The sequence below is a fragment of the Vombatus ursinus genome, unplaced genomic scaffold (genome assembly GCF_900497805.2).
Source record: "Vombatus ursinus unplaced genomic scaffold, bare-nosed wombat genome assembly UNPS02014804.1, whole genome shotgun sequence".
Lineage (NCBI taxonomy): Eukaryota > Metazoa > Chordata > Mammalia > Diprotodontia > Vombatidae > Vombatus > Vombatus ursinus.
The window spans coordinates 13197818-13218814 of record NW_020954582.1 but is presented as its reverse complement, the minus strand read 5'-3'; the positions used below and the strand labels follow the sequence as shown (position 1 = coordinate 13218814).

The 20997-nt window shown below is 41.8% G+C and overlaps 1 protein-coding gene across 1 annotated transcript in view; it reads left to right on the top strand.

Moving 5' to 3' along the window:
• Nucleotides 1-20997, top strand: part of DNAJC6 (DnaJ heat shock protein family (Hsp40) member C6) — a 67755-nt gene that overhangs the window by 22924 nt on the left and 23834 nt on the right. Inside the window, exons 5-12 of the mRNA XM_027874014.1 lie at nt 802-935; nt 2740-2934; nt 3893-4010; nt 5750-5829; nt 8214-8407; nt 8788-8868; nt 12813-13256; nt 18813-18962. Coding sequence (XP_027729815.1) covers nt 802-935; nt 2740-2934; nt 3893-4010; nt 5750-5829; nt 8214-8407; nt 8788-8868; nt 12813-13256; nt 18813-18962 — 1396 coding nt within the window. The remainder of the gene's footprint in view (nt 1-801; nt 936-2739; nt 2935-3892; nt 4011-5749; nt 5830-8213; nt 8408-8787; nt 8869-12812; nt 13257-18812; nt 18963-20997) is intronic.

The window sequence follows — 20997 nt, the reverse complement described above, 5'->3', positions numbered from 1 at the left end:
CCATTAATTTAATTTACAGTTCATTAAATTATGAACTCCTGGAGGGCAAGGACTGATTTTTTACCTCCTTTTTTACCCCCAGAACTTAGCATAGTGCCTGGCACATAGTAGGTGCTTAATAGATATTGATTGATTGGTTTTAGTGGACTAAAAGCTCAGTATAAGGAGAATAGCCAAAATGCTCACTTATGTTTAGTCTCTTCTAATACTGTCCAGAGTGAGGGAGGCGATAGACCTCTGCCCTGGTCAGGAGAAGAAATTAGATGTTGCCATGTGGTGCTCCAGAGGCCAAAACAAAGAGCAATGAATTTAAGTTAGATATTAAAGAACTCATAATCGGGGCTGCCTAAAAATGGCCTGGTCTTGTAGAGAGTGAGCTCCCTTTCATTCTGAAGTATTCAAGCATAGGTTGGTTGACCACCTTTTAAGGATGATATAACAATAACAATAATGATGATGGTGATGACATTTAATGAAAAGTTTTCAAAGATCCTGATATACATTATTATCATTCCATTTTAAGCTGAGGAAGCAAAGACTCAGAGAAATTAAATGACTTGTCCACAACCTTACAGCTGATAAGTGTCAGAAGAAAGTTTTGAATCCTAACCTTTAAGACTCCAAGACCAGCTCTCCACCCAGCAGGCAACACTGTCATTGGGGGTTTGTCTTCCAGAACCCGTGTTTCACAATCTCCCTTTCTCAGTACAAAATCCCAGACCAGGTGTTCAGTGAGATGGGAATTTGGCCCAGCTGCCGCTGCCCCGTTCACTCACTCTGCTTTTGCCTTTTGTTTGGCAGGATGGACGTGCTGCGTCGGCAGTTCTGGTTAGTGCAATGTTTTGTTTCTGTCATCTCTTCTCTGACCCAGCCCCTGCTGTTCAGTTGCTAAATGTAAAGCGACCCGGAATCGGACTTTGGCCATCCCACAGGAGGTAGAGTATGCTGGTTCCAAGGTTGGATAGAATACGGTAACTTGTCTCATGTGCTGTTTAAAACCCACCAGCCCTCGTGCCTTGCCTTGTTTGAATCAGGCACAAAGAGCTGGCCTGGACTTTGAGAGGCATAGTCCTGCCTTAATTAAAGTGCTGAGCTTGGGGGTGCCTTCAGGATATCCACGGTGGACAACGAGTTTGAAATGAAATAGTCATGGTGTAGGAGACGATGCTTGTTAATTGGTCAGACTTACAGCTGGGGCAACAGACTTTCAACACCAATGGAGTAAAATGCCTGGCTACAAGTAGAAAAACAAAGTCTTTGATAGACTTCTTCTTGTCACACCAATATGAGGATGAGGAAAGACATCATAAAAAGAAATATATAAAGCAAATTTGCTTGTAGAAATATACAATAGGTAATAAACACACAAATACATGCCTAGCTAATACAATGAGGTCCCAATTATTGTGATCAATGAATCCACTGAAATGATATTTCCATTGAACTGGAACCAGTTGCCATATTTTATATAATTATAACTTGAGATAGTGTGACTCCAAATACACAGAACTGCTATTCATAATTCACACTGATCAGGACCTAGCGGTACTTTTTAAATTATAGAGGCACTCTAACCCATTATCTTGTTTGATCCATATAACAACTCTGTGATGGAGGTAATGGAAATATCATCATTCTAGTTTACAGCTGAAGAAACTGAGGTTTAAAGAAATTAAAGTTTGTATCAGGTCAAATAGGTTAAGTGGCAGCTTAGCACAGTGCCTGGCACATAGAGAGTGCTTAAGAAGCGCTAGTTAACTGTGTGACCCTGGGCAAGTCACTTAATCCCAATTGCCTAAAAAAAAAAAAGACACAGTGCTACTTGACTGAAGGATTAACAGGCAGAGCTAAGACTCACTTATGGCTTCTCACTCTAATTATCTGTCTAGATTCTCTTTCTCTCTGCCAAACTCTGTCCCCCAATCCAATGTAGAGCTCTCACACAGGACGTCACCCATTGCCCTATTAATGGCTCCAGCATGTTTGGGGGAATTCCCATGTCAAATTTACGGTAGGGTTGCATGGGTTGTGATTTCCATTTATTCTATGTTTAACATGTATATTCTGACTTATGTATGGTCTTCCTTCCTCATTAGAATATAAGCCGTTGGAGAGCAGGGATGGCTTTTGGTTTTTCTTTGTATTCTCACCACTTAGCACAGTCACTGCCAAATACTTAGTACTTAATAAACACTTACTGAATAATTAATCTATTGCTTGGAGGGCATATCTCATCAGCAAGGTCACCGATCAGCAGGAGTTTTTGGTAGAAATCCAGCAGGGTTAGCAGTTAAGTGGTTTGCTGTCTTCATTACCTCAGGTTCTTTAGTATTTCCTCCTCCAGTGTGCCATTTTGGTGTAGAAGTGATCTTGGCCAGGCCAGTGGAGCCCAAGTCTACCAGGCTGGAAAGGCTTTGAGTAAGGGCCCACTGGTAGACTGTACATCTCTTGCCTAAGCCCTGGCCTACCTGAATGTGGAAAGACTCTACACCAGGTTAGCCACAAGATAATGAGTCTTTCGGCCACGGTAATTTCCAGAGACCTGGAGAACACACCTGCTACATTGGTGGAGACCTAATCTCAGATCCTTGAAAGATTATGAAGCTGTAGTAGGGAATTTGAAGGAGCTGGGTTTCCTTGTAGCATACTGCTTTCCAAGTCTAGGGTTCTTACCAAGAGTAAATGAATGGCTTTCTGTGGTGTGATGGAAACCTACAGAGTAACTTTCTTCTGTTTCAGATACATAGGATATATTTGTGAGCTCATAGCTGACAAACCCATCATTCCGCACTGCAAACCTCTCACAGTTAAGTCAGTCACTCTCAGTCCTGTCCCTTGTTTCAACAAACAGAGGAATGGATGTCGTCCATTTTGCGATATACTCATTGGAGAAACCAAAATATTTACAACTTCCTTGGACTATGAAAGAATGAAGTGAGTTCTGGTGTCTTTTCCCCTTTTAACTCGGTTCTCCTCCCAGTTGAGTCAGAATTTCCATGTAGAAGATGCACCTCGGTCCTCTAGGTTACTACTAAACTATAGAATCAAAGCATGTAAGAATTGTCTCGGTTTGGTTTGTTTGGTTTTATTGGACCCAGGATCTCATCTACGTAGAGAACTCCTGGTGAGGAACCCCTCCTTTCCAGGTAGATTACTACCTGCTCTTCAACTTGGCCATGAAAGGTTCTGTGTTAGAGGCCCAGGTCTTCCTAACCCCTTTCTTTCTGAGTCTTTCTGACTCCAAGCTGGGCACTCTATACACTGTGCCACCGAGTTGCCCCAAGATGGTGGTGCTGAGATTCCCATTCAGATCTTCCTGCTTAAAGCCCAGTGCTTGCTGCAATAGGTTACTCTGTTGGATTTTTTAAAAATGTGAGAGAAAACACAATTTTTTTTGTTCTTAAAAAAAACAAAACAACTTAAGGTAGAATAGCAGCCAAATAGATTGTTGAGGTTGCTGATAAATATCTGAGAAAATGAATGGTTCTGTAGAGCAGGGATGAGCCACATTCTCATCTGGCAAGCCAGATGGACAGGGAGGAGGCATGTTACTAACGCTGTATCCTCATGTCTGTGGTGGTGTCCTTGCTTTGTGGCACTAGCTCGTTCCTCGCCGGTGCTGGCTGAAGGCCAGACATTGTTCTGGCACAGAGGTTAGTGCTGAGGCTGGACAAAGCCATCCCCTGGGTTAGAACCACCATGATCCCCTTGCCTGTTCCTGCTCTCAGTGTCCCTGTAAGGATTAAAATGGTGTGGCAGTTGGTATCATTAACTCCATTAACTCTCTCTCTCTCTCTCTCTCTCTCTCTCTTTCTCTCTCTCTCTCTCTCTCTCCCTCCTTCTCTCCCTCTTTTTCTCTCTCCCTCTCTCCCTCTGTCTTCTTTCTTTAAAGAGAATTCCGGGTCCAGGAAGGCAAGGTTGTCATTCCATTGGGTGTAACAGCTCATGGCGATGTGGTGGTGTCGGTTTACCATATGAGATCGACCATCGGAGGACGGTTGCAGGCTAAAGTATGGGCGTGGGCAGAAGGAAGGGAAGGGATCATCTCTGACTGGGCATATCTGAGCCTCTTCATGCTTCTAATGGAGCCAGAGAATAGTTATTTACATAACACTCTACAGTTATACCAATGCTGATGATAATAATAGCTAACATTTATATAGGTCTTGAAGGTCTGCACAGTACTTTACGTAAATTATCTCATTTGATCCTCAAAACAACCTGGGGAGGTGGGTGCTACTACCTTCCCCGTTTTAGAGGTGAGGAAACTGAGCCTGTGAGAGGTTGAGTGATTTACCCAGGGTCCCATGATTAGGAAGTGTCAGAGCCAGGATTTGGATGATTTAGGTCTTCTTGACTCCAGGTCCAGTGTAACCTAAAGAGCAACCCTGGGTTGATAACACTTGTACTAATCACAGTTGGTCTTTATTTAATGTGTAAACTTTATCATTTGCAAAGTGTGCTACAGACACTATCTCATTCACTTCTTATCACAGACCTGCAAAGTAGAAATCCCCATATCATAAGTGAGCTTGTCAAGGCTCAGTAGAGACCATTCCCCACCCCCTTCCATTCTAGAAATATAGTTGATGGGGAAAAAGGTCATAGATTAAGGGATTATCTAATCTACCCTCTCATTTTATAAATGAGGAAACTGAGGCTGAGACAGTTTAGATTAAAAGATTGAACAGTTAGTAACAGTTAATATCCAAGCAAAACCTAGGTCCTCTGACTTCAGATCTGGGACTTTTTCTGGATAGATAAAATGAGGTTGGTTGAGTATAGAAGAAGAGTGGCTCAAGGTGGTCCTGGAGGACCAGGAAACTTCCTTTAATGGACATTGGATTGGGTACAGCTCTTCCCTAGTGGGAATGTGCACAGAGCTTTGTGTCTTTTTTCTGAACTACTTTGTTAGAATAATAGTGGTAGTGATTGGCAGTTACGTAGCACTTGATATTGGCAAAGTGCTTCCTGTCCATCATCTCACTTGCTCCTCACCACAACCCTGAGAGGTTGGTACCGCGGGTGTTACTATATCCCTTTAAAGATGAGGAACGCGTGGGTCAGAGACACCGAGGGATGTCTCTCAGTAATACTCAACCAGTATCAGAGCTGATCATTTGACCCGGTTCTTCCCGACTTGACGTTCATCCATCTGTCTTTCTGCCGTTTCCCATCTTGTGTCACCAGTTCTTCATTTGGTGTCCCAGGCACAACACTCAGCTCCTTTTCCTCCACTGTTGTTGCGTTCCTTGGTGTATTAGTGCCAAATGGGAGACTTCACCAAAAGAACCCTCCAAAACTCTCCTCCACTCTACAAGGAGCTCCCTTTGTAGACCGGGGTCTGCACGGAGATGTCTATCGGGGACTGATTTTTTCATAATCCCTTTGTTTGATCCCCACCATTAATAGCCCTGCAATGTAGGGGAGGGGGAACTCATCATCACAAGGTCCATTTTATAGATGAAGAGACCAAACCTCAGAGAAGGTCAGTGACTTGGCCAAGATCACAGCGTTAGCCAGTAGTAGAATACGGATCAAACAGGTCTTTTAACTGGAAGACTACGTCAGTGAGGTTACAAGAAGACCGTGGGGTAGACACTGTCACAGAAAGCTAAGAAAGCTGACTTTCTCACTCTGGTTTGGGGATTCAGTTATTTATTTATTTATCTATTTGTTTGTTTGTTTGTTTGTTTGTTTATACGTTTTTGCCAGAAGCATCTTACATTCTTTTCTCTTTTCTCATTAGATGACCAATACTCAAATATTCCAGATTCAGTTCCACACAGGATTTGTCCCGCTGGGCACAACAGTGTTGAAATTTACTAAGTAAGTGTGACTTGGGCCTTAAGAATCCAGCCTTGGGGGCCATCTTCCAAGTGCTAAGAGCTAAGCCTACATGAGATGCTTAGGGACTGTGATACATCATCACCCCTGAGCCCGGAAGTCTGTGGCATATGAGGAAGACTTGGCAGTCAGACTGGGAGAGGGGAGGGGGGAACATGAACTGTGTTGAAGTATTTAAAGGGCTGTCATGTGCAAGAGGGATTAAATTTACTCTGTTTGTCCCTAGAGGGCAGAATCAAAAGCAAATGTGGAAGTTACAAAGAGGCAGATTTAGGCTTGATATGAGGAAGAACTTTATAGCAATTCATACTGTCTGAAAAGTAGAATGGGCTCTCTCTAGAGGTCATGGATTTCTCCTTATGTAGATCTCCAAACAGAAGCTGGGGGACAACTCATTGGGTATGTTATAGAGGGGATCTGGGGAAGGGGGAAGGGAGGGAGGGAAGAAGAAAGGAGGGAAGGGAGGAAGGAAGGAGGGAAGGAAGGAAAGGAGGGGAGTTGTAAAGAAGGGAGAAGGGAAAGAAGGAAAGGGAAAAAGGAAGAGATAAAAGGAAGGAAGGAGGAAAAGAGGGGAAAAGGAAGGAGGAAAGAAAGGAAAAGAGGAGGAAAGGAGAGAAGGATAGATGGATTTATTAAGCATTTACTATGTGCTAGGTTCTGGGGATACAAATAAAAACAAATAAATAAAATAAATAAATAAATAAATAAAATAAATAAATAAATAAAATAAATTAAATAAATAAATAAATAAATAAATAAAATAAATAAAATAAATAGTCTGTGCCCTCAAGGAACTTACGTTCTGATGAGGAGAGATAACATAAAAAGAAAGAGTAAAATCAGAGTTTAGGGAGGGGTAATGAGGTCCCTGGGAAGGGAGTATGGTTTTGAAGTGCAGAAAGTCAGGAAGAAGACCAGGAGAAGAATCCAAGCTGGCTGACCTGAGCCCCTCCCCAAAGTGGTGGTGCCGGGTGAACTCCTGAGAAGGAGGAGGGGCGAGCCTGGCATTGGGATATTCCAGGGTGACAAGACAGCAGGTGTGCTTGGATACACTGAGACAGGAAACCCCAGGCACTGAGGCCAGCTCCAGGAGGAGACAGCTGCAGATGCCTGATTCTGACAGCTGGAAGGCAGAGCTGGAGAGAGGGTATGGTCTGGCAGTTCCCAACTCTCAGATTCTGTGTTTCTCTAAAGTGTTACTGAGGGAACATCATCTTTAGTCTCCGTCCATGTCTCTGGTTTTCTCAGATCCATTGTCTCTTGGGGAATTGGAATTAGCTTTATTTCTTTCATGGGTCAAAATAGACCCTGTCTGTCATTCAAGGGGGTGGCATGGCGAGAAAGCTAGTCATCTGATGAAGAGCCAGGCATCCTCATGAACTCTGCAAGCTAAATATGAGGCAATAATGTCATTGGGCAGCAGAGGGAGGTGCCTCAGGGGCCACGTGCTCCAACCTCCCCATTTTTTGTTGTTATTGAGTTGTTTTTCAGTCATGTCCGACTCTTTATGACCCCATCTGAGATTTTCTCGGCAAAGATACTGAAATGGTTTTCCATTTCCTTGTTCAGCTCATTTTATAGATGAAGAAACTGAGGCAAACAGGGTTACGTGAATTGCCCAGGGTCATTCAGCTAGTAAGTATCTGAGGCCAGATTTGAACTCAGATCCTCCTGACTCCAGGTCCACTGCTGTTTTCATTGGAGCACCTAGCTGCCCCAAGCCCTCTTTTTACAAATGAGTAAACTGAGTGTAAGGTCATAGAGCTAAAAGAGATTTAGAGGTCATCTTGCCCCACCCTCTCTTTTTACAGATTAGGAAACTAAGGTCAGGAAAACTTAAGTCACTTGCCCAAGGTCACATAATCAGTAAGTGTCAGAGCCGGGTTTCAAAGTCATCCCCGGTGACTCCAAACTCATTTCTTTTTACCCGGTATCCTTCTGGTTGATGTCCGCCATTCAAATTGCTTTGACACTTCAGATGAGGGGAGACTCCCCACTCCTGGAGGCAGGCCATTCCACTTTGGTTAGAAAGTTTTCCTCTCATCCTGTATCTGCAGTGCCTGCATTCTGAGGCCAAGCGCACGAGGCGAATCCCTTCCCCTATGACTGCTCTTTAAAGTCTTCATTTTACCTTCAGTTTTTTTCTCCTAACGTTTATCTCTGAGTCTATCTTAAGTGGTTTCCTTGAAGGGATTTTCCCCTTTATATGGAGTAATAGAATCTCGGGGTAGGAAGGAGCTTGGAGTTAACTGTGGCCAGTCTGCACCTTTGTGGATTTCTGGAAGCAAAATTGGCATTTGGCTTCATTCAGTGGTTTTTCTGTTGTCCTCTGAAAATCAAACCTGGCCCCAAACCCCTCTGTTTAGGCCTGAGTTGGACGCGTGTGACTCTCCAGAAAAATACCCCCAGCTGTTCCATGTGATTTTGGAGATCGAAATTGAACCTAATGACAGACAGACAGACTTAACTCCTCCGTGGGAAAATTTCTCCACAAAAGACATTAGTCCCAGCATTCTCTTCTCCTCTCACCAGGAGCAGCAAGACACTTTGGCCTCAGCAGGTAAGATTCACCGAGTCACTTCATACCCTACCCAGAGGCGAGAGCTCTTTAAATTCAAGAAGCCTTTATAGAACCCCTACTGTGGGCCAGGCTGGGTTCTAGGTACTGGAAATATAAGGCAAAAATGAAACAGTGCCTGCCCTCGAGAAGCTTACATTCAACTGGAGGGAAACAGTATGCACAGAGAAAAGAAAAGGAGTAAATACACAATGTTTTCAGGGTAGCTCTCTCACCTGGGGGAATTAATGAGCCGAGCCTCAGGTCAGAAGCAGCCCCTGAGCTGGGCTTTCGCAGAGGTAGTGAGTGCACCCACCTTAGATAAGGAGGGGGAGAGCTGGCCTTCCAGGTGTGGGTAAACCCTCTCACCTTCTGTGTTGCAGGGAGAGCCTCTGCCGATGTTCCTCAAGATAACCCAAGGCATGCTGGTCAAGGGGCTTTCTTTTCATCTCTTAACTGGCAAGGTACTTTCATTTTTTATTATGTCTTTTAAAAATTAAATGTATTGATGGGTTTTTGTTTGTTTGTTTTTAATATCACCCCTCATTTTCAAAGTGCAATCCCTTATCACAAAGAATAAGAAAGAAGGTGGGGATTGGGACACCAATTCAACAAAACTAAGCAACACATCCCAAAAGACTAACATTCTATGCCAAGTTCCCTACTCATATTCCCCCATCTTTGCAAAGAAGCCAGGGGAGGGAGGTACTTTCCAACTGTTCCTCCTCTGACTTGGTGGCTCCACAAGGACAGCTTGACTTTGCTGGAGCCCTCTGGAATGAAATGGGATTTTTCACCTTGAAAAGGTTTGCCACTCCCTGGGGCACCTGGTCTGTCCTACCTACTGGGTCAGTGAAAAACAACAAAGGGCTTCTTCTGGTAGAGAGCTGGGCAGCCAATTTAGTGGTCAGCTTGGAAATTTCTCCATTCAACCTTTTGCATATATCCATTACTTTTCTTTCCTTTTTCTTTTGAAGTTTTATTGATGTGTTTTGTTTTCATATTATAAGTATTTAGAAATTACTCCCTCTTTTCGAGAGGTCTTTTATAACATAGTGAAAAGTTAAGTAAAATGAATAATTCAGTGACCTCATTTGAAAGTACGTGTAATATTCATTATCCCCTACTTGTCTATGAAAAAAAAATAACAGAAATCTATTTTCTGTCTCCCCCCATACTATTTTTTAAATAATTAATTTATTTTTAGTTTTCAGCATTCACTTCCATAAGATTTTGAGTTTTACATTTTCTTCCTCTCTCTCTCTCCTTCCCCCCTCCCCAAGATGGCATGCAATCTGATATAGGCTCTATTTATACATTCATATTAAGCATATTTTCATATGAGTCATGATGTATAGAAGAATTAGAATTAATGGGAAGAACCATGAGAAAGAAGAAACAAAACAAAACAACAAAAGAAAAGGAGAGCAAACAGTATGCTTCCATCTGCATTCAGACTCCACAGTTCTTTTTCTGGATGTGGATAGCATTTTCTATCACAAGTCTTCTGGAGTTTCTCAGATCCTTGCATTGCTGAGAAGAGCTAAGTTTATCAAAGTCAGTCATCATGCAATGAGGCTGTTACTATGTAGAATATTCTGGTTCTGCTCATTTTGCTCAGCATTAATTCATACAAGTCTTTCCTGGTTTTTCTGAAGTCTGCCGGCTCATCATTTCTTATAGCACAATAGTATTCTATCACATTCATATACCATAACTTGCTCAGCCATTCCCCAGTTAATGGGCTTCCCCTCAATTTCCATTCTTTGCCACCACAAAAAGAACTGCAATAAATATTTGTGTACACATGGGTCCTTTTCCCATTTTATGATCTTTTTTGGGATACAGACCTAGAAGTGGTATTGCTGGGTCAAAGGGTATGCACGTTTTTATAGTCCTTTGGACATAGTTCCAAATTGTTCTCCAGAATGGTTGAATCAGTTCACAACTCCAGCAACAATGCGTTAGTGTTCCAATTTTCCTTCATCTTCTCCAACATTTATCATTTTCCTGTTTTGTCATGTTAACTAATCTGATAGGTGTGATGTTGTACCTCAGAGTTGTTTCTGTTTGCATTTCTCTAATTAATAGTGATTTAGAGTATTTTTTCATATGACTATAGATAGTTTTAATTTCTTCCTCTGAAAACTGCCTATTCATATCCTTTGATGATTTATCAATTGGGGAATGACTTATCTTCTTATAAATTCAACTCAGTTCTCCATATATTTTAGAAATGAGACCTTTGTCAGAGACTCTGGCTGTAAAAATTGTTTCCCAGCTTTCTGCTTCCCTTCTAATCTTGGTTGCAATTGCTTTGTTTGTGGAAAACCTTTTTAATTTAATGTAATCAAAGTCATCCATTTTGCATTTCATAATGTTCTCTATATCTTGTTTGGTCATAAATTCTTCCCTTCTCCATAGGTCTGAGAGGTAAACTATTCCTTGCTCTTCTAGTTTGCTTAAAGTATCAGTCTTTATATCTAAATCATGTATCCATTTTGACTTTATCTTGGTATAAGGTGTAAGATGTTGGTCTATGCCTGTTTTCTGCCATATTATTTTCCAGTATTCCCAGCAGTTTTTGTTAACTAGTGAATTCTTATCCCAGAAGTTCCTCCCATCCTATCAAAAAAAAAAGAAAAGAAAAGGGGGCAGCTAGGTTGCACAATGGATAGAGCACTGACCCTGAAGTCAGGAGGACCTGAGTTCAAATCTGGCCTCAGACCAAACACTTGACACTTAACAGCTGTGTGACCCCAGGCAAGTCACTTAAAAAAAAATAGAAAAAAAAATAAAGAAAAAAAAGAAAAGAAAACCAAGTTACCTCAAACACTCATCCAAAAACATTTATTAATTACCTATAGTATGAGGCACTGTTCTAGGTATTGGAGATGCAGTACCAAAGACAAATCAGCCCCTGCCTACAGAGAGCTTCCATTCATTCTATTATGTGAAACAAGATGTACACAGATAAATCAATTCAAAATAGATGGAAAATAAATACAACTTAATTTGGGGGGAGAAGGGCGCTAGCCACTGGGTACAAAACCAGGCTAATCCTCATGTAGAAGGGAAATTACTCCATTAAAGGAACCAGAGTTTTAATTAGAGGATTATGGATCTAAAGATGGAGGGGATAAGAGAGACCATCAAGTCCAACCCCTTCATTTTATAGTTGAGGAAACTGAGGCCAGAAAGGTGACTTGCCCAAGGTCCCACAGGTGATAGGCGTCAGAGGTGAGATTCAAAATTAGGGCTTCTGATTCCAGAACCAGGGCGCTCTCCACTGTCCCACAATTTAATTTTTGTCTCATAATATTTCTGAACTCTTAAGTACCCATCTCAGTGTTTTTGAATTTGCTTCCAGAGTAGGTTCATTAGGGAGCATTCAGGGGAAGGGACCTTTCCTGCATATGACCTTCCTAAAAAGTGACTCTTTTTAACTACAGTTACCAATCAATGTAGGAGGGACTGAGGAGCAATCTCATTATTTGCTCCTCTTAGTCACTGAAATTCCTTTGACTGCTGACATTGGCTTGTGGGTGTGTCTGATGTGAGAAAAAAAAGGATGGAGTTAGTTGACTTGGGACATAATTGGATGCTGTCAAGGTTCCCTGTCTGTCTCCTCTCAGGATTCTTCTCTCCTGCCCTTTCCATGTGAGAGCAAGCCCCAATCCCCTCCCAGACTAATACAAAATACAAGCTTCCTCTGAGTTCTCCCCACTCTAAACTTTCCAGGTTTTCTGGTTTCTCCTTTCTGTCAGCTGGGAAGATGATTAGGGTTTTATTTTCAAAGGCCTCCCTTGAGGAACCTATTCAACAATGAATAGGGTCTCTCTGCATAATCCAGTCCCCTCGGTGCCTAGATCCTTCTTTTCTCCTGGAATTATTTATGCTTAAGCGAGTGTTAAAAACTCAATAAGAGCTTTTGAAGGAGAATAGCCAGGAAAGTGAAGGGCTTGGAGCTCCTACCGGAAGAGGATCATTTGAAAGAGCTGGGAATGTTTGTCTCAGAGAAGAGAAGGCTCAAAGGGAATATGAGAGCTGTCTTCAAATGCCCCAAAGGCTGTCTTTGGGAAGAGCGATTAGATCTGGGATTCTTGGCCTTAGTAGATAGAACCAGGGGCAAAGGGTGGAAATTGCAGAAAGACATACTTAGGCTAGATGGCAGGAAAAGCTTCCTGTCTGTTGGAGCTGTCCAAAAGTGGAGCGGGCTGCTTCCCTTCTCCTTCCCTAGAGATCGTCAAGCAGAGATTGAATGGTCACTTGTTGGTAATGGTAGAGAGGGGCTGCTTCCTGGTCCAGGTATGGCTTGTGTTAGATGGCCACTGTGGCCTCTTCCAACTCAGATGGTGTGAAATAGATCTTCAGCCAAGAAACTAACCAGTTATTTGGAATTCCTCAGATCAGAAATCCGACAAGGTCAGCAGTCACCCCACCTCTGAAGACCGAGCGGCCCTTGTACACGAGGAGAGTGAACAATCAGATGATGAGCTCCTGTCTCTCTCGAGCCAGCACAGTAATGCCAGTGGGGACAAACCCCCTGGAGCATCGAAACATAACAAAAAGCAGCAGGAGGCACATCCCCCTCCACCCACTGAAGATGTGGACCTTCTAGGACTGGAGGGAAGTCCCAGCAAGACTTTCTCTTCTCAGCCCATGGCTCCCCCCACCAATTCAGACTTGCTGAATGACCTGTTTGGGGGTGGAGGCACGACAGCATCTGCTCAGGCTGGACCTCCCGGGGTGGAGAATGTGTTCCATCCAAGTGGCCCGGGATCAGCCCACTCAACACCCCGACGATCTGCAGCTTCTGGCTCACCATCTCCCTCCGCCAGAGTGGGAGAAGGTAACTCTCTCAATGTAGCATCCTCCAGCTTAAGGCAGACCCATTGACCCTGGTTGGGAAATCCAATTTTTCTGTGCTAGTATTTTTATGATTTTGAGGGTAACCTCCCAAGAGGTCCTATGAAGAGTAATTAGAAGGTGGGTAAGTTTTCAAGACACAGCACAGGAGACACGAATGCTTTCATTTCACTACACGTTTTTCCTTCCGGAATGTCAAAGCCTGATTTCTTTAGTTATTACTGCCTAGAACAACAGCAACCACCACCACAACATCAATAATAACTTACATTGCCATGGTGTATTCCTGTTTACAAAATACTTTCCTGGGGGCAGGTACGTGGTGCAGTGGATAGAGCACCGGCCCTGGATTCAGGAGGACCTGAGTTCAAATCCAGCCTCAGACACATGACACTTAGTGGCTGTGCGACCCTGGGCAAGTCACTTAACCCCTTTGCCTAGCCAAAAAAACAAAAAAACAAATTACTTTCCTTACAATAGCCCCATCAGAAAGGTAGTAAGTATTGTATTCTCCATTTTAAAGAGAAGGAAACTAAGACACGGATATAAAATGATTTTCCCAGCCTCACAGTCTGAGTAAAGATCAGAGCCCAGAATTAAATCCAGGTCTCCTGATTCTGCTTCCAACAGTCTTTCTACTTCCCCAATCAGCTTCATCCATAGGTATAGACAAATCATCAATCATCAAGCATTTATTAGGTGACTGTTGTGTGCCTGGCACTAAGACAGGTGCTAGGGATACAAAGACAAAAATCCAACAGACCTTGGCTCTCGAGGAGGTTCCTTTCTATTGGAGGAGAGGAGAGCATGTACACAGATAAGTCAATGCAAAATTGATACCAAGAAAATCGGAAGCCAAAGATTAGTCAGATGACAAGTGATTGGGGATTTGGGAGATTCTTGCAGCTCTTACACTTTCTGTTATCTTCCTGTAATTGGTTTTGAGGAAACAGATTCTAAATTGAAGAGAAGGATGAGTTCCATTCTCAGGTACAGAAAGAACTGGCAGACATAATATCTTTTCTCCTTTCTTTTCTTTTCCCTTCCTTCCTTCCTTCCTTCCTTCCTTCCTTCCTTCCTTTCTTTCTTTCTCTTTCTTTCTTTCTTTCTTTCTTTCTTTCTTTCTTTCTTTCTTTCTTTCCTTTTTCTTTATTTTAGACAAATGCTAAAACTTAAATACATAATAAGAAAAGAAAAAGAAACATTATAAAATTAAATACAAAATAAGAAAAAAAACAAAAAAGTCACGTGCACAACAGAACATAGGAGAGGATTCAAATTATATAGCAACAACTTTTCATTTCAAGAAAGCTTGTATATTAAATACTGTTCATTATGTTGAAAGCTATCGACATGATGTCTTTCAAAGATTTTTGAAAGATCATGGAAAATAGACCTGGAGAGGGGAAAATATCTCTCTGATTTTCACAGGATCATCTACAAACTATAGGCTAGTGAACTTGACTTAGATTTCTGGGAAAATTCCAGAATAGATCATTAGAAAGACATGGGAAAAGTGCACACACATGTACAAAAAATCTAGGATCTGGAAGTAGGAAAGAGTGAACAGCATTTGAGCTGGTCCTGGGTCTTTGGTTCAACCCCTTTGTTTTAAGGCTGAAGCAAGAGAGAAGTGAAGGGATTCACTTTAGGTCACAAGGCTAGTTAGTACCTCAAGGTCAGGTCTCTTGGTCATTGAATGCTCTTTCCGTGATATCACAATGCTTCTGGTTGTTCCTCATTCGAGATTCCAGCACCACTCGTGAGCATGAATTACACTCTCCAAATGTCTTCAGTTTTGATCTAGAGTTGTGAGCTTTGCTTTGTATCGATTTTATCAATAAATTAATATCAAACTCAAGGCCTACAAGCCTTGAAAATGGCCCTGTAAGCATGGTGGCTTCACTGACTTGACGACTGCTTGAGTTATATGAGCTATTTAATCACCCAAGCCATCTTCTTCCCCCTAAGATTTATGGAATGTTATGGGCTAAACCTTGGGCTAGAGCAGCTCAGTTTGACAACAATCGGAACATAAAGTAGGTCTCAGAGTTGCAGAATTTCATGCTTTTAGGGAACTTAGCAGTAATGTGGTTCAAACCTGCCGAAGGTCACACAGCCAGTAAGAAGCAGAGCTAGTCCTGAGTCTGAAACCGAAGTCTTCTGACTCCAAGGTCAGGGGCTCGGTGCTCCATCAACTGCCTCCCATTCCCACACTAGCCAGCTTCAGCTCACTAAGATGGATTAAAATTTTTTCCAGAAAAGTTTCCAAGTTCTAGTTTTAGGATGGCACCTGCTATAGTCTTGGCACTCACATAGTCCCAAATGGCTTTAACTCATCGTAGGACTATACAAAGAGGAGTTGATAATGTGATCCAAGGAAGTGATGGGTAGAAATAAATGAACCTCGTAATGTGTGTTCTTGCCCTCCTTGGGCATTCAAATTGAGTTTCATGTTGTAACTTAGTCAAAACAAATCCCTTTGCAATGCTTAACCCATTCCAAATTGAATCATAATGTCAGGGAGCTTGAAAATCACTCAGGCCAACTGTCCCATTGTACAAGAGAAAAAAAAAACAACCAAACCAGAGGTATTTAATTCCACTTAAGAAATACTTATTAATCCCCTACTATGTATGAAACACTGTGCTAGGCACTGAATGTGCAAATACAAAATAAAATAGACCTTGTCCTCAGTGAGCATACATTCTACCAAGGGAATGCAACATATATACCCATAAGTGACTACAAAGTAATTTCAAGAAGGAGATAGTGGTAATACTCCAGGGGATCAGAAAAGAGCTGGTGGAGGGATGTGTACCGGAGCTATGTTTTGAAGGGATTGTAGCAGGGAGAGGAAAGGATTCACAGAATTCACAGCTGAGTGTATGTTTTATTATAAGCTTAAGAGCTGGACAGCTCCTTAAAACATTCACTCCTCCTATTTTATATAGGGAAGTTGAAACCCACCCCCCTTAAGTTAGATAATTTATTTAAAGTCAGAAAGTCACAGTGATCTGAGATTTGAACCAAAATCTTCTGGCCCCAAATCCAGCATCTTTTTCTTCTAATGATTGTGCCTATTCCAGAGATCTAGTTCAGTTCCATTATTGTACTGATAAAGAAACTAAGGAAAAGAGCGTCTTACCCAAGCTCATCCATATAGTGAGCAGAGCCCAGGTTTAGATTAGAGAACCCAGGCTTTCTAACCCTGCTCCAGGGTTCTTTCCATCACTTCACAGAGTCATGTCCATCCACTTCCAATTTCATCATCCTAGCTTGTCCCTTTGTCTTTTGAAATAATCAGAAGAAGGAAAACATATGTAATAGGAGGAGTGGTGGATTTGGAGTTGGAGGCCTGGGTTCAAATTCCACCACTTCTATTTACTCTGTGTGGGACCTTTGGGCAGTGGGCCATGTAGCCTTTAGAGGAGTGGCATGGGATAGCCGGGTGACAAATGAATGTCCGACACAAAGTCTGGGTTCAAATCCAGGCTGTGCCACCTCCTAGCTGGGTGATCCTGGGCAAGTACGTTAACCTCTCTCAGCCTCAAGTTTCTCATCTGCAAAATGGGGATAAGAAGAGCACCCACTTTTTATAGGGTGATTATGAGGATCAAATAATGCAGGCTATGTAAAGGGCTCTAAGAAGCCAAAAGTGCTTTATACATATGAACTAGGAATTTTGTCTGTGTTATTGTTTCCTTATCTATAAAATGAGGGAATTACACTAAATGGCCCCTAAGATTTGTTCTAGTTCTAAATCCTATGAATTGAAAGAAGCAGCAGTGTGTGGTAGATAGAGGGTCCACCTTGAAGTCAGAAAGACCTGGGGTAGCCTCCTTCCTCTGAAGCATACTAGCTAGGCAAGACCAGTTTCTAACCTTTCTGTGTCCTAGGCTACCGTGTGAGATTGTTAAGTTACAAAACAGTTCCTGATTTGTATCAGTGAAGGAAGTTTCCATACCAGGAATTCCCTACATGGAAGAAGTCAGAAGAGATCGAAGCCAACAAGAAAAAAACAAAACAAAGCCCTAGAAACGTTTCCTTACCTAGAGCTCCTCTGTTTTATGGCATCTTTTGGAGGAATGTGCCTGAGTGCTATGAGACATCAAGTTCTCCTTTGATAGGAGTGGTATTTCACCTGTGTAAATTCTCTTCTTTGTCTATATGTGCATAGGGGGTAGGATGGAAACCATTAAAAAAGTCTAATCGTCCTGGTTTTCTCCAGTACAGAAAGGCAGTGCGGGGATATTAGAAAGAAGCCTGCACTTGGGAGTCTGAAAAACTGGATTCCTCTTATGGCTGTGTTCCTTAATTGCTTTTTGACCTTGGGGAAGTCACTTAACCTTCTCAGGGCCTAAGTTTCTTCATCTATAAAATGCAAGGGCATACTAGATCAGAGGTTCTTAACTTTGTGTGTTTATGTGGATGTGTCATGGACCACATGGCCAGTAGAATGAAGCCTTTGGACCACCTTTTTAGAATCATGTTTTTAAATGCATAAAATAAAATCAGGGGATTATGAAGTGATCCAAGTATATAAAAATACAGTGTTCAATAAATGAATGAATAAATGAGTGAATGAATGAATAGTTCCCTGTTCTCAGGTTACAATAACCTTGGAATACATAATCTCCATGGTCCTATGCAGTTTGAAATCTATGATCGTAAAAGCAGGGCCATGGGACTTTTCCTACCCTGCTCTTTCCTCCCCAGAAGCAGGAGTTAATAGACACCAGTTTCCTGGTAGCCAATCTTATATCACCATGGAAATAGAAATCTTTTGTTGACTGACTGATTGATCTTACTTTGTAGTGGAGGAACCTGAGGCTTATAGAGGAAAAGTAACTCCCAAGGTCACATGAGTGTAGTAAGTGAGAGAGTCAGAATTTGAACCCAGGTCCTCTACCTCTAAATGTAGCCCATTTCACATGGCACTGAGCTACTCTTCCACATAGGCAACTTGGGCTTTGCTCAAGAAGGGTGGAACAAAATGCTGTAGCTACTGACAGCTTTGAGCTCCTCCTGCAGGTAGAAACAATTAGTTTAACATTGAATTAGTGAGAATAATTAGCTAAAAGGAGGTAACTAGATGGGGATTCCCTCCCTAGTTACCCTCTAGGCTGGCTTTACTCTGATTTCTTCATGTGCTCCAATTCCCCACTGTCCTGGCTTCAGTGGCCTTGCCAACAGTAGCTTCATGGTGCCTTTAGATTTTCCCCAATGGGGCCAGTTTTCTTGGGTCTCTCTGTTCTCCACATGGAGCAGTGTCCCCAGGTCTCTGTCTTTCTGTAACCTTGGAGGACCGTCCTGGGGTCTTCCCCCATGTGCCTTGTCCTATGGTCTTGGTTCTCTTCCCAGATCCACATATCCAAAGTTCGTTTTGTAGTGCTTGCTTAAGGCATCAGACTTACCTCTGCTCTGCTATGTATTTTGTCACCAGTATTAGAAGAAAAGAATGAACTCACAGCAAACCCAGGGAAGTTACTCATATTCCACATAAAATAGCCAATTTTGTCTTCTCTTTTCCTTCCAGCCGCAACCTTTGACCCATTTGGAGCTCCCTCCAAACCATCTGGTCCAGATTTACTGGGTTCTTTTCTGAGCACATCAAATGCCTCTAGTGATCCCTTTCTTCAGGCCAGAAGTCCTTCACCCACAGTTCACAGTGACCCCTTTAATTTAGGTAAGAAAAAAAAGCATTTATCTGCTTCATTTTGGAGACTGAAAACAGGAGTGAGAAGATTGGGGATCTCCTCCATTTGCATATACATTATGTATGTGTTAAATCAATGCCATTTAAAGCCAGAAATTTCTGATGGAAAGGGGAGGGATACCTTTTCCACTAGAGAATGGTGGCTCACTCATGATTTTGGAGCCCTGTCACAAATGGTGTGTCACATTGGCTCTGGATGTTTCATTGAGCAAGTCTTGTGCTGGATAGGATGACTCTCTGGGCATGATTGCATTTGTGTTTGCCATGTATAGTGGAAGGTCATTAACAATATAACATTCGAAGAGCTGTAAATTGTCTAGCAAAGACCCTACCTTTATGAATTTTTGATTATAATTTCTGTTCATACTTTTATGTTGGAAAAGCCTAAATACTAATATAGTGTTTCTGAAGCTGTGAATTGATTCAATGGTTTTGAAAAACAATTTGTAACTATACAAGAAAAATCACTGTTGAATTCATTGTCATTGACTCAGTGGTCTAACAACTGGATGTATTCCATAAGTAAGACATTGACTAAATAGTGTAGATCTGGAAGTGGGTGACTAGAAGGCCACTTGGTGAGTAATCATCATTACTGGAACGATTCTCTTTTCTTACCTTTACAAGGAAAGGTTAGTTACATTATGAAATATTCAGCACAGCACTTTTTGCATGACAGCAAAAAACAAAACAAAACAAAACAAAAAACAAAGCAAAAAACCTGAAAATGAAGTGGGTGCTCATCCACTGGGGGATAACTAAATAAATTGTAATAGACTACGATTATGCTATAAGAAATGGTGAATTTCAGCAATTCAGAGAATCATTTGAAGACTTGTATGAAGTCATGCTGAGTGAAGAAAGCAGAACCAAAAGAGCAATGAATACAATGATCATAACATAAAATGATGCCAAAAGGCAACTGGACTTGTGTTAATTGCAATGACCCTTCTTATTTCCTGAGAATAGAGGATGTAACACACGCTCCTCCTCTGGTTGGGCACTGTGGTTGTGGAAGGTAGCACACAGTACTAGAGTCAGTTGACTTTTATTTAACTGTTTTCCTCTGGCACAGTGGAGTTTCCCTGTGGGGATGATATTATAACAATTGACTGTAGTATTAAAAAAAACAACCGAAAGTATTAATAAAAATGTAGAGAGAGATGCCTTAAGATGAATTTATTAGACAGGACACACAAGATTGACTTGAAACTGCATCTGGCTGCTAAGTGTGCTCCAACCAGTGATTCTACCAGAGTGAAAGGGCTTCCCAAAGTGAGCACCCCTCCTCCTGAGACGTATGGAGCCCATCCCGCTGAAACTCAGAGCCCTGCAGAGGAGCCTGCTGTGCCGACTGGTCGTGGTGATGTAGATAGTGTGTTCTAGAGATAGGATTTGAATTTAGGTCTTCACAACTTTGAGGCCAGCTATCAATTTACTACGTCACTGCCACTAGTGGTCTTAGTTACACATGCAAAAAATAAGAACTGAAATGCAAGTCATTGAGAGGTCTTTGAATTTATCATGTTCATAACATTCCATTATAATCCTGTAACACATTGTGTTCAACTCTTCCTCAGTTGCTGGGCACATGCTTTGTTTCTAGTTCTCTGCAGCAACAGAGTGAGACTGGAAATACTTTTCTATTTTTCCTCCCTCTTTGACTTTTTTGAAGTCCAAGCTTCATGTAATAGTAAACTCACTGGTTATGAACAGTTTCATGATTTTGGGGGTATAGTTTCAAATTGTTTTCCAGAAGGTTGGACCAATTCTAAGCCCCACCAACAGTTTACCACTGTGTCTTTCTTTCCACAGTCCCTCCAACAATGGCCTTTTTTTTCTTGTCCTCTTTGTCAATCTGGTTGTGAGGTAGAACCTGAAAGTGTTCTTTAAATTCCTGTTACTTTGGGCTTCAATTGCTTGTATTTTTTTCAACTGAAAACTGCCTTTCATATCTTCTGACTACTTCTCTTTTTTCAACATTCATTTTTTAAATAAGATTTTG